At 32.2% G+C, this 15,002-nt stretch overlaps 1 protein-coding gene across 1 annotated transcript; it reads right to left on the bottom strand.

The window, feature by feature from the left end:
• Window positions 1-4,503: 4,503 nt before the first annotated feature.
• On the bottom strand, window positions 4,504-6,282 carry LOC129805318 (acanthoscurrin-2-like). Its single transcript, XM_055853155.1, has 3 exons — window positions 5,869-6,282; window positions 5,444-5,750; window positions 4,504-5,015 (listed from the first exon to the last, which is right to left on the bottom strand). Exons 1-3 carry the CDS (start codon window positions 5,932-5,934, stop codon window positions 4,738-4,740), a joined length of 651 nt encoding a protein of 216 aa, XP_055709130.1. The 5' UTR covers window positions 5,935-6,282; the 3' UTR covers window positions 4,504-4,737.
• Window positions 6,283-15,002: the final 8,720 nt, after the last annotated feature.

Genomic DNA, 15,002 nt, shown 5'->3' with positions numbered 1-15,002 from the left:
AGCAAATTTATTAGATTCTGAAAAACCAAGAAAATTGATTACTATGGGCTAAACCTCTGAGTCTAAGGCCAACTTAACATAGTGATTTTCAAAAACTTGTTTTCCAACGTTTGTGTTTTAGTGTTTCGAGTATAATTTATAGAATAGAAGAATTATAGAATTATTATTATAGAAGAATTATTTTCTTATCAAAATTTTATTTTTAACTGGCCATTTTGAATTATTTGCTGACCAATTTGATTTTGTACTTAATAATTCATTTTTTATTTAACCAAAAATATATTTTCCCTTATTTTGTAATATGATGAATTTTAATTCCTTGGGTTTTGAAAAGGTTCCAGCTGCAGTAAATTGATAAATATTTTGGTAAAAATGGTAAGTACAAAATAAATGACAATGTAAAAAATGAGAAGTCGTATAGGGGAAACTGGGGCACCACCAAACACTGCGAATTTTTAATCGGATATTCCACTTCAAAGGACAAGACTTATAGAAATTTACAGGCATTATAGGGATGCTTGTCCAATAAAGAAATGATCGAAATAGTCCAAGTAGTTTAGTAATAAAACTTAGTGTTTGGTGCTACCCCGTGCTTGGTGGTGCCCCAGTTTCCCCTAAGTAATCAAATATTATTTGAAAAGGAAAAATTAAGAAGTTTAATGAATCATTTTCATATGTTAATTTACTAAAATGGATTTTTTACTTAGTAAAATTGAATTTTTTAATTACAAAATTTACTAGGGGAAACTGGGGCACCACCAAACACGGGGTACCACCAAACACTGCGATTTTTTAATCGGATATTGGATATCAGAGTATAAGACCGATAGGAATTTATAGGCACTATAGGGATGCTTGTCCACTGAAGCAATGGTCGAGATAGTCCAAGTAGTTTAGAAATAAAAATTACTGTTTGGTAGTACCCCGTGTTTGGTGGTGCCCCAGTTTCCCCTAACCAAATTTGCTAATTTGCTTACCAAAAATATTTCACCCAAAAGTTCCCGTTCTTCCCTATCTATGAGTTACATTTCTAGTAAGTTTAATTGAATGAGGCATCTTATCGAAAGAAAGTCTATTTCAGATTCATGTGGTATTGTGGTATCTTATCTTTTATTTGTTCAAACATAATCTAAAAATGAGAATAATTGTATTATTGTACAACTTACGTGAAAGGATGATTATGATATTTTTGTATAAATCGAAAAAGAAGTTAAAAACCACAATTTTGTTTTTCATCTTCTTCATTCACTTCGACGTGATTCTATCTTCCACATTGTTGACAAATTCAGAACATTTTAGCAACAGGATTGCAGATAAGAATCATACTTGTTTCATTAAAAACATCAATTTAAAACTACAGTAGACTCTCTCAAAGTCGAGCACCAGAATTAGAGAGAATTCTGGGATCAAATTGTGTGAAATGCAACGATTTTTTGTTTATCTGCATACTTATATTAAGTTTACATGCTCATATAACTGTAAATTTAATGAAAACCCCTTAATAATGCAAAATAACATCACAACTGAGATAAAGCATGGCAAATTTGAGTATATTTGCTTCATTCGATAATCATAATCAAATTTGAAAAATGCCAACAAACTTTTTTCAATTTTAACTGCTGCTCGAATTAAAAAGTTGCCCGATCTTAAAAGAGCCGAATTAGCGAGAATCTCCTGTAATTGAAAATTACGATAAAATGCACACGGTTTCATGTCTAATATCACGTGTATTTTAAAGAAAATTACATTTAAGGAAGGATGATCAATTATATGTTTCTTAGGGGCCCTGTTAAAACGTAAATTTTATTAAAATCGAAAAATATAGGCAAAAGAAATATGTATGTCATAATGCTATATTAACAGTAGATAAACACAATTAAATATGTATTTTCCTATTAATTTTATCTCTCATTGTTGTTTTCTAATGAGACTATCGTCGTGAAGTTTAAAAGTTACCAATCTTATTAAATTATCAATTTTCTACCACAAAAATATCAATAAAGAATAATTTCTCGCTTTTAAAATGTGATAATCTCATAATAAATATGTATGATAATTTGCCAAATTAATTTCTTGATTTTTTTTCGAAAATCATTATGCCAAATTTTGGCAATATTTTGGCATTCAGTTTCCAAATTTATTTTTTCTTTTGCTGAGTGTTTAAAACGAAGCACATCCGTCTTTTCACTTTTATCTATCCTCTAGATCTGTTGCATAACCATTGATTTACTCAATCTAAATCATTAATTCATTTTTTGTCATATTACTGTGTATACAAATTAATGATCAGCATGACAACATAAGATTGCAAATATTTACTATGGTAAATTCTGTCAATATTTGAATAAAATATTTAAACTTTGTGTACGTTGTAATAATAGAAACGTTGAACTTCCTATTTAAGTCCTATAAGACATCCGAAAATCAGAAACATGTAATAGCTTTCTCTGGATCATCATCGTCCTTGAAATGTCCTTCAAACATATTGTTTCAAGGACAGGAAAGTATGAATATAACATCATGTTGGGTGTTTCTATACGAAATCGTATATTGAGGCTTCCATTCAACCATTTAACTATATTCTACGCCAATTTAGTATAGCTTTACATTTACATCAAGGATCGATATAAGTATGAGCAATTATTTCTTAAACTTTTGAACAATATAAGTAATATTAGTTTTAAGATCATCCGATTTTCGGATAACGAGATAAGGGGAGAGCACTATGGATCGGCATATTGAGAGAAATTGTACTTTATACTTAGGGTCGGAGGAACGTCTGTTCGACAGGGAACCCCTATTGACACTTTTGTCAAAATGTTGAAAATTATTTAATGTATCTAGTAAAATATAAGTAATATAACGTTTTTTCTGTAATACACCTTTTACTATAAACACAGATGTTAAAATTTCATATCCCAAATGGTACAGAGTAGGGTGTCAATAGGTGCTGACACGAGTTCTTAAAGTGTCAATAGACGTTCCTCTCACCCTAGTTGAAAATATAAACCCCAAAACACTATTTGGTATTTTTGTGTATGCTAATTGGTATTAGTGATCCAATTAAAGTCAAATAGTTACCCATTTATTTAAGAAAAAAACTCATATTTGTAAAACGTGTGTCGGTTCCGCGACTAAAGGCCCAGCCGTTAGTTGAATCCCCAAAAACTGATTGGGTACACAATGTGCCTTGTCCTTAGGGTTAGCCCTCTGAGTAGGAGGTAAAGGATGTGCATCTTTATCGCCATATAGTGAGCTCGCCTCCCAATGGACATAAGTTTTTGGATAGAGAGCACTCATGTCTTTCTTTGACATACCGCTCTCACAAACAGACAGTTGATCTTAAGCTGTGAGTACCAACCTTAACAAGAGAATCCTTGTTTGGCCAAAACCAGTCGCGCTATTGTACCCGAATTTCCAAAACCGCGGATGGTTCTTCTCAAACATTTATAAATATAAAAAATCAAATGAGTAGTAAAATATTAAATTTGTTCAGTAAATTTTTTTTTCTTTAGAAATAAAAAAAAACAATTTTACTGATGCAAGTGTTCCGGGTTCGAATCCCCTTTGGGTCACCAGGAATTTTTTTGACGTTAAAGTTGTTCGAATTGCATCCAGTGAGCTTCGCTGCACTTGATTTCACGGGCATGGGACTGACAATCTCATCCCGTATAAAGGCGTCTACACATTGGGAGCAATTTTTGTCAAAAATTGCGTTTTTGACAGAAATTTGACGTTTCCCCCCACAACGCTGCAGGGAATTTCCTTCAAAAAAGCTATTTTTGACAAAAAATCCTCCCAATGTGTAGAGGCCATAAGAAAAAATAATAATGCGTCTCTAGAAATCCCCTTGCGGCAAGGCCTAGTGCTGAATGTTGTACCAGCTTTATTATTATTATTATTATTATTATTATTATTATTATTAAAGTCAGGAGATAAGAAGGATAGGGAGGACCACGAGAAAGAGTCATGACTCGAGGGTAGTACAGTGGAAACTTCATTTTAATTCTAAGTTTTCATTCCTGATTCCCTTTTCTGATGGGCAAAATTATCGATAATTTGTGGAACTTCTTCAAAAAACAATCTTTCAGAACTGTTCCAGGTTGTTTAAAAAATAATCTTTCATAAGATCAATGTTGCCGGTCATCTATCTCAATCACCACCGAAAGGTTTTAAAGTAGTAACTCTTAGTGAATCATCATAATTTTCTTGAATGCGTGTTTTAGGAAACATCTGATGAATTCCGGTAATCCAATAATATCTTCTAATTTGAGCATAATTTTCGCTAATTGCAATTGTATTATGTATTGTGTATAGTGAAATTATTGTTTTTTTTATTCACTTCACTTTCACAACTTTTTTTTAATTCCTAATATGCTTTTGAATTGCAAATCGTTTGATTCATTTTTTTTGCCTTTAAATACAAATGACTAGTGTAAATTAAGCTTATGAGAAATTATGGTCAAAGATGCTGGGTAATGTGGGAAAGAAGACACAGAGAAATTTTTGGTTTTATCTTTATACATCTTTTTTTTCATACAAAAGTAAAGCTCACAAACGCACTCAGTTTTTTTTTTATATGTACAATTTACAAAATCTCGTTAAACAATAAATTATGAAGATTTCTGCTGAAGTTTGAGAGGGGTGGTAACTGTGTGTCTTATGAGAATTTGGCAGTGGTGTGTCTTGTTTTGAATTACGATGTGGTGATCACAAGGTTTGGATTTTGGTGTTTATTTACCACCATCCACCACCACCTCCGCCAGATGACCAACCGCTGCCTCCTCCTCCGCTGGACCATCCACCATGGCCTCCACCGCCACCGGAAGACCATCCACCATGTCCTCCACCACCACCGGAAGACCATCCTCCGTGTCCGCCACCACCACCGCCGGACCATCCTCCGTGTCCTCCACCTCCATATCCGCCACCTCCGTGTCCACCACCTCCATGTCCACCACCTCCGGAAGAGATGATCTTGATGACTTTGATTACTTTTCCGCCACCACCATGGCCTGAAAGACAAAGTAAAATTTAGGTTTAGTCTTTGGAGAGTTCTGCAATAGTATCCTTCACTGAGATCCGAAAAAGTTAAAATAATATTCCGGAAATGTTAATTTTACCCTGCATTATTGATCCGAAATCGGTGTAAATATTACCCTTTTTAGGTGTATTAGGTGTTAAATTTACCATTTTTCATGTTAATTTTACCCTTAAAAAGGTGTGAAATTAACATTAAAAAATGTTGATATATTACGAGGAAAAAAAGTTAATCGCACCCTCTTTTTTTTCTCAGTGTTGGATAGTTAAATTTTACAACCGAAAATTAAGATTATAATTTTATAAATTTTAAGAAAATAGAGTTTAATTTTTGAAAAATTCTTCAAGTGTTAAATGCGCTAATTTGGGGATATTTGAAGATGAAGATCTGTAATTATCTTACCTCCTCCGTGACCACCGCCGCCATATCCACCACCTCCATGGCCACCGCCAAATCCACCCCCATGGCCACCTCCGTGACCACCACCGCCGAAGCTTCCAACGGATTTCCAACCTCCTCCACCTCCTCCACTAGACCATCCACCGTGTCCTCCGCCGCCGCCGCCGGACCATCCACCATGTCCTCCACCGCCGCCACCGGACCATCCTCCTCCCCCATGGCCTCCACCGCCACCACCTCCTAGACCTCCTAGACCTCCTAGGAAGCCAGCATTGGCGGCTGCGACAAGCGCAAATAGGCACACAAAGACCTGAAATCAAGTTCAGAGATTTAACAGCACATCCTTCCACCAAACACAGTTCATTAAACACTTTTGGGCACTAATATAAGATGATAATCCACAAATTGGTCAGCGAAAATGTTCGTACCTTCATACTTCTAGTTGCCTTACTGGGAGAGGAACAACTGATGCCTGATCCGTGTCGGAGTCCCATTTTTATATCAAAGCCTCAAGACGTTGTTCACCCAGTGAATTGAAAGTGAAATTGGTGGTGGGGTCTTTGGCACTCGGACATCATGTTGAATTCTACGGTTTTTTTTGCGGCATCATCTTGTGGCATCTCTCATAGGTGTTATACACCCAAGAAAAATTTTGTGATGAACAAAAGAGGGAGTAAAGCACATACTTGAGCATTATAGTGTATAAAGAATATTTTTCGTCGGATATTTGATGGTGCATAAATTATAAAAGTTTTTATTCCATGCCACTGGCATTTAGCGGTCACTATGCTGATGGACGAAAAATTTCGTACTTTTGCTTTCAATTGGCCCAAACAGTTGGGTTCCATTCTTCAATCATCTCTGCAATCGTACAGCATTCATCAAGGATGACCGGTGAATCATAATATGTGTATTTATTTTTTTTTCATTCATCAACGCATAGACCAATGCGATAACTAACGCCACTTTTTACCAACAACCTCTTCTCTTTCTAATAATTTAGTATTGTGGAAATATCAATATTTCACAAGTTCATATTCACCCGCCGAGTGATTCTTTGGCATAAATTGAGAATGATTAGTTGAACAACGGAAAAGTTTTTACTCTCCCTTCTTTACTTATAATTCGGAAATAGTGGAACCATTTCTCATTCCAAAATGGATAAATTAATTGTGAGATATTCTTTTTTTTATGTGAAATATAGTAAAAATCACACATATAAATAAGTTGAATTAATGCAATGAATTAGTTATTTTTTTTCCTGAAATGTAGCGCAAAGGAATGGCTAAACAGTGCAACAATGATTTAAAGTTCCCACTGAAATGGTTAGAGTTAGGCTTGTCTAACAAAATTACTTCGTGAAATACTATTAAAATTCAAATATTTCAGTAATTTTACTTTTCAACAGTAAAATGATGTGAAATGAAAGTAGATCATATTTTTTGATTTCCCCGAAATACGATTTTTTGAAGAAAATAACATATGCCCATATGCTGCTGGCTGTAAGAGGGAAAATGTCAAAATTCTATATAAAACACAATTTTTGACGAAAATACTCCAAACGTGTAGGATACCTTAAAGAGAGATCTAAATCATAAGGGTAAAAATAATTTTTCTTGCATAAATAAAGGAATTGTAGGTTAATTTACTAAAAGTCGGACAGCGTTAAAAGTCGGACACACTAAAAGTCAGACTATGCAAAACGGTTTTAACACACACAAACATACATATATGAAAATGAGTTGTTTCGTGTCCGATTTTCCAAATTTTACCCTATAAGTGAGCAGTAAAAAATTAAATTTACACAGCAAAAAATAAAATTAGAATAATACTTCAATCTAATACTTAAAAATTTTAAATTTCTACGTATGTTTTGGTAAGGAAAAAATGTTATCATTTTAGCTTCAAGCATCTTATATGTTAATCATATAAATTAAACAACCCATTTTTACGAAAAAAATAGGTTTTTCTAATGACTAAAATCTAATATTTTTCCTACACTGAGAGAAATCCGAAAAAGTTAAAATAACATTCCCGAAATGTTAATTTTACCCTGCATTATTGATCCGAAATTGGTGTAAATATTTATCTTTTTAGGTGTATTAGGGGTTAAATTTACCCTTTTTCATGTTAATTTTACAATTAGAAAGGTGTAAAATTAACATTAAAATGTGTTGATATATTTTTACACCTGAAAAGTGTTAAAATTATGAGGAAAAAAAGTTAATCACACCACATTTTTTTTCAGTGTATCAAAGTTCATCTTTTAGGGTAAAAGATGGGGTTATTTGGAATCATGTTTGTTTAATTGGGAACTTTGAGATTTCCTTACAGTTTTAGATGGCAAGGATGGTAATAAGGAAAAATAATGAATAAGTCTTGAATGTAAAGTCTTGTATTTCTTCGTAGTTTTCTTTTTATCCTTGACCATCTGAAACAGTAAGAAAATCTTAAAATTCCAAAACAGACGATTCCGAATTACCCCATCTCATTATCCATTTTATTTTTTTGCTGACTGAATTAAACTTTTCACCGCTCATTTTTTTTGTGATAAATTTATGCTTTTATCAAAATATTGAGTGGAGTAAGTACTTTTAGTCACTTGTAGCTTGTATGTGATTGGAAATTTTCATATTATTATCAGATTAAAATTAAATATTCTCAATGTCTGTGTCAAGCAAATTTTGTGAATCTGAAAGTCTAGATTGTCTAATATCTTATTTACTGTATAAATTGTAGAGCGTACCGCCTATTCGATACATGTCAACCCAAGTCGACGGCTGTAGCCCACCAATCCTGATTATTTATTTCTTTGACACGCCTAACCCCATCCATCCTTATGGGCGCTGAAAGGTTGCTATGGGGCTCTTAGACCGTGTTCAGACTAGAGGTTTAGATTAGTTTCCGAAGGTCTCAAAATCCTAAATAACAACCAATTTAATTTGTTCTTCTGATTCAAATAGATTAATTCCCCTTAATAGTCCATGTCTAAGCCAAAATTTTCCAAAAAATTTCGACTGACAAGAAATTAGAGAAGTTAAGCCTTCTGAAGCCCGTATTACTGTTAGGTAAATATCCTCAGCCTTCAGTGAATGAACATCAGTCGCCGTGGATGATTCACTCTCATGAAAGTAAAAAATGGGTGGCATCTACAATTCTCCAATTTCCCTCAATAAGTTTGTAATTTTATTTAAGTGAGCCCCATCAGGGCTTACAAAATGATCTTTTCAAGATTTCCATAAAAATATTATTAAAAGTCTTACTTTCTTATTTTAAAGAACAATTGACTGTCACATACGATCATAATCTCACAACATTTATTACTGCAATAAAATTTCTGCAATTGAACCAAAAACTTCTTCTATTTACGACAAAAATAAAATAAAGTATCCAAAAATAAATAGTATTTAACATTGGCTCCCCGATATGTATTTTAGAATGTTCAATTTTTGAAATTAAAGCATTACTTGCATGTAAGAAATTAAATCTTAAATCCCATAAGTTCCATAAGTGTCATCACGTTCTCTTTTTAGGTAGAGCCTTGAGCACTTTAAATGCTTTTAAAATTACTTTTTAATGATTTTTTTTGTTACTCTGTTTCAGGAATATAGTTTGGACGGTTTGGACCCTTAAAGAATATACTTCGTTATTTTTTCTCTAAAATATTTTTGTTATAATATATTTAAAAATTAATTTGAAAAAAATTGATATTGCTTTATGTGCACCAAGTTTCTTGGGGTCCCTTGTCCTCTCGGTAGTGTTTTAAAGATTTTTCCACAGGATCGAGGTCATACAGGAAACATTCTTTCCTATTTTTGGTATTATACAATCTGTAGATATAAAAAAAAATAAAATAAAAATAAAATTATGGGATTTTGAGAAACCTAAGGGATGTCCGATATTGCAAACTGAATGAAATTGGACACAATTGCTGTATAATTAAAGAGCGAGCGATCCTATAAACGTACTCTGGTATTCTGTAAAGACGTCTACACATTGGGAACAATATTTTCCAAAAATTGGTTTTTTAAGGAAATTGACAGAAGTACTCTAGGTGCAAACGTTAAAATTCTCGTCAAAAATGCAACTGATTTCAATGTGTAGAGGCTTTAAATTACACGGGTTTTGCATGGATTCTACGAATTCAAAACCGTTCCCCGGAAAACTTATATGAGTATTCAGTATTTTTTTTGGTAAGAATTTTCAAAACTGAATTTTAATATTCAACACCCTTATCACATGCCCATTTTATGTTTATCCATCTTCTTATTGTTTAGGTCATAGGACCATATTGCTAAATCATTTACAATAGTACTAGACGATATGGATAAGAAATATAAATTATTTTTTCTCTGAAAAAACAAAAACAGATTTCTTTTCTTTCAGTGATGTCTGTGAAATTTTATTTCACGAAACTATAATTTTTCATTTAGGCAAAAAGTTTTATTACAAATATTGTAGGCCTTATAAATTTCATAAAAATTTCATGAAGCTCCATTTTCTGAATGAATTTATCATCAAGACATTTTCGCTTGTCACAAAAAAAATTGGTACATTTTTTCGGATTCATTTTGAAATAAAGCATGAAATAGAAAAAAAATAGTGCATAAGTAAAAGCTCCCCCGTTCACTTTATAGTGCTAATCACAAGAAAGATCAAAATGGTATAAGAAAAAATGGTAATTATTGTACAAAAATGTTTCAATTTTGTCATAAAGTTCATGTTTTTGTGCACAAAATTTATTATGGAAGTTCCATAATTATTGTAATTATCGTATATTTTGAAAAATTGCTCGCGATTTATTTAATAGATGGATATTGTGACACCTCCAAGTCTTGAACTCTCAAGATTGTTAGATACTTTTAACATTGCTTTACAAAACAATAATGGTTGAGTGTAATTTATTTTGAAGAATTTGCCTCATATCCACTCTAAAACTCCATCATGGAGTCAAATAATCAAGGTCCTCCCCAATTGCCATCAGTTGCCACAATCTGAGATAGATTAAGAATCTGATTGTTTCTCATATTGCTACTTTTCCTCCTGGCAAAATAACAATTGGAATTGCAAAAAAGTCAGCAATTAAAATATACCAAGGTCTATGTGGACGCATTATAATGCGAAGACTCATCACTTAAAATCAGTGAAGATGATGACTTTGAGTATGTGCTGAAAGAGGTAAAGAATTGACGGAATTTCTTCAATGAATTGCCCACCTGTTTCACGCTCATCTCATTCATGCTCACTCATAGAATCCAGTGAGTTATGATTATGTTTTATCATTTTTAACTATGTTATGCTAATATGGAAACATGATTCATTAACTAGTAGTTTTTCCTCGAGATACGGCCCGACACTTTTTTTTGTTAAGTATTTACAAGACTGTATCTTGAGGTTTTGCAATAAGCCTAGAAACTGTGACAAAGAGAGGACAAATAGACAAATCAGTTGATTTCGTGCTATTTATGGGGACATAAATACCTGATTGATTGCGTGTATATTCGACTTTTGAAGATTTATTGAATTTGTATGAAGATCTGGGCTTTTTTCTGATGATGTTCCTCTACAATGCAAGACATGGAAAATCTCAAGGTTCACAAAAACATTTTTCAATCTCCAAAAATCTTGATTGACAACACGGATTTACATCAATAAAGTATAGTATATAATCCTTAATGTTTCCTAGTTTTACTGAGATTTTGAATTTCAAGACGGAAGCCTTCATCTTCATCTTAATTCGTGATTTTGTGAACTATGATAATTTTTATTTATTCGCTCTTGAAAAAAACATTGCCATTCCTTACACTGGTAAATTTTATGTCTTTGAATAAATCTCTAGCAAGTGCTCTTCTGTACACATTTTATTTGATTGCCAATTAGTTCGTACCTCTTATATACTAATTACCGTTGAGGGAGAATCTATCTATAGAGCATGGTACGGAAGATTGATGAAAACAGTCAATTTATACACTTTTCGTGATTATTTTAAACGCACCTCTGTTGGCCAGGGACGTCCACATGGATGCATAGGATTGTTTGGCAGGTGATCATCTCTTTCATTTAATTAAATTTTTAAACAATCTTTCATAGCTTTATTTCACAACATCTGCATCTTAGCGATATCTTTTGCGGCAAAATATTTATCGGTACATTTCCATTAAGTTCTCCTCGTGTTCATTTTTAAATGTTATTGATCTCTCTCTTGCTCTACTAAAATCACTATTATTGCTCGAATTCGAAGGAAGAGCAATATTAATATATTAATCCTCGACTTTAGGTTAAGCATTGCTTATAAAGAGGAAAGTGGTCTGCCTTTGATGCGGCAGCCTTTGAATGTTACAGTTTTTCTCTTATTTCTCAAAGCAAAATTTCTATTTTGTGAACTATAGTTAATATTAACTATTTTCTATCAACTTCGATTAACAAAATGGAATTTTAGTTTTGGAAAATAAGAGAAAAATTGAAACATTCAAAGGCTCCCGTATGCAAAGACAGACCACTTCTGCTTAATTAAATATTTTATCCCATAAAATATATTATTTCCATAACGTTCTCTGATTAGTTAGTGCTTCGAGCGTTTTTGTTGCGTTTAAGCTCTCGCCAAATTAGAAAAAAGCGATTGGACGCAAATATTTTATAGTCCTGAATATTTTAAACAGTTAGAAAAAAAGCTTTTGGACCAAAATGAAAAGAAAAGACCATAAGAGAATGCCATAGGGGAGACTGGGGCAAAATTTGTCAAAATGAAAATTTCAATTTTCACTATTTTCTAAAATAAAAGAGACCGAGGCTTGAAATTTTTATAATAGATAGCCTTCATGGACCTTCTTAAACTTACAAAGTTTCAAGGGATTCGAGGAAGGATTATGTAAAATAAAAAAGTGAAATTTTGGGCCCTATTTTTGGAATATTTGGCTTACAGAAAATATCAATACTGATTAGCTCAATTTAAGCACATTTCTCGTTAATGACCTCTACACACTAGAGCAAAATATGTCCATATTGAAGAGTTTTTCCTACACAAGTACAGGGAATTTGCTTCAATATGGACAGAAATTGCTCTAGTGTGTAGACGCCATAAGATAGAGAAAAATTATCTTCGACAAAGTTGTAGAGGAATAAATTTCCTATAAAAATATGTCTATTTGATATTTTTAACGTTTGCGAGATTAAAATGTCACAAATTATCCGAAGACTGACCAAATTTGCCCCAGCAATTTTGAGAATCTCCACAAAATCGATTTTTAGAAAATTTCCTATAAGAAAATTCTCATTACAAAACGTTTAAGTTTTCTCAGAGCTCGTGAAAGAATTAAATATGCATTTTGACAAGTTTTCCCCAGTTTCCCCTATATCTTCAATATAAAAATTGAAAATTAGAAGTAAAAAAAATCTGAAAACTGCTCTCTCGTGGAGTTCGAGCAGTTAAAATAAAAATCCAAAATTCACATTTGTATTGATGAAAACTAGTGGATATGAAAGTGTCTAATCTCTGAGAATTAAATCATCTTGAAACTCACATGACTTGGTTTTAATAGTATGGATACTGGATAATTTAAAAAAATCCAATTAGATAGGTTTCATTAAGACAATCACTTCCTAAACTTCTTAAATTAAATACTCCGATAAATCGTCAGAAAATATCAAATATCCTCAAAAAGTAGAAATAGCGGTAGAAGTTTCATTCCTATCTATAAGGCCCTATAAGAAAATTAACAAAATAGGGGAGAGTCTGTATGTTTGAGATGTAAGTTAGTTTTAAACGCGGTGAATTATTCTTTGATTATTTAAATAAATGTGATAAAAACACTATAGTTGTTTTAATAATGTGTATATTAGTGAAATTAGTATACTAAGCGCTAAAATTTCAAGATAATTTTCTGAATTTTGGAAAAAATGCCTTAAAGTGAAAACATATAAAAGTCTCTCAAACATGCCAGCCCTCGCTGCAAATGAATAACCAGAAGTACAGAAAATATATTTTACTAAACTAATCCAATTACAGATAAAGCAAAAAAAAATCTAAAGAAAAGATAAAAAAATATTTTTATAAGTTTTTGGAACTTGTATATTTTTTAAAAGCGTCACAACTAAAATTAAAGAGTGAAGAAATATATTGGTCAGTAAAAATTCTATTTCTTAATTAAATGATAAAAATTTATCATTAATCACTTAAAACCGTATTTGAGTTGCCAAGGAGAAACTTTTGAATTTTTTTCTTTACAAAGAATATTTCACGCTTTTTAAGTATTAAGGGGTTACGTGGGTCACACATATTGAAAAAAAAACGATATATTTCCTTAACATCTTTATTAAACATAATAAGAAAAATATTTAATCGGGCTCTTAAGCATATATATTAAGCATATATTAAGCATTTTAACTATATTATCTGAAATTTTGATTTCAAAATTAAAAAAAGATTGTGCCGTAGGGACCTGATTTTTTTGGAGACGGTTTTGGAAAAAAAACATACTTTTCGGTGGACAATATTTCTCAGGTTCTATTCATCTGACATCCAAAAACTAAAAAGATCCTCTTATCTGATGAGTTAAACTCGTACTTGAATGGTAGGGGAAAGTGACCGTGCTTGATACGATCCAAGCTTGATAATAACTATTTATTTTCTATGTTAATCAATAGTTATGACTTATCGCAATATATTTCAATAGCTGGTGCTAAGCCTCACATTTCCTAAAAAAATTAGGATCCTAGCTCTTTTTTCCTAGTTTCACGAAGCAAAAATCAAAAATAGGTCCAAAACTGTAATTTTGATACATGATATTTTATAAGTATTTATTAATTAATGTCGCTGTTCAGTAAAACTATTATCATAGGCACATAGAGGGTTCATCAGTATTAATATTTACGTAAAAATATTTTTACTTGGGGACACTGTTTTTGTGAGTGGTGACAAATTCATAAATTCTACCTGTGTCCATCCTATATTTTAAAAAGGGTCCATGAATGATAATTTAATTGTGGCAACTCTATCATTAGATGTAATTCTTTCATAATTACACCTATTATAATCCGCCAATTTTATCGACAATTTACATAGCCTTCAACCCTGTTGCCTGAATTTTAAGGTTGCAGAGTGACATTTTCATGGACTCAAAGTGAAAAAATGGTTTTCGCTAGTGTCCTAATGTCATAAAAACACGGCTTAGAAAAATTACATAAAAGTGATTTTAAAACTAATAACCAGTCGTACAAACGATTTAAGCAGATAGATTAGAGTTCCGTCTAAATATTGATGTGCAATTTTTTGTATCCAGTGAAATTTTTGCAGTGAAAATAGGCCTCCGATTTGTCGAATCAATTATTATACAGGAAGGCCCCGGATCCAACTTGTATAAAAATCGTCACTGAATTTTCATTTTCTTCTTGCGGAAAATCTAAGGATTTCCAGGAACTTTTTGAGGTTGGATTATGAACCTAATAAGTGAGACATTTTTTTGTCATAGTGGAGGAATCGCTTCGGTTTGTGTGTTAATCAGAAAAAAATCACAAACCTTGGACATCATTTTACAGTATCAAGTATGGTCACTTTCCCCTACGT

This window comes from Phlebotomus papatasi, chromosome 3, assembly GCF_024763615.1.
Source record: "Phlebotomus papatasi isolate M1 chromosome 3, Ppap_2.1, whole genome shotgun sequence".
NCBI lineage: Eukaryota > Metazoa > Arthropoda > Insecta > Diptera > Psychodidae > Phlebotomus > Phlebotomus papatasi.
Note: the sequence above shows the minus strand (reverse complement) of the source record. Positions and strands in the feature narration are given on the sequence as shown.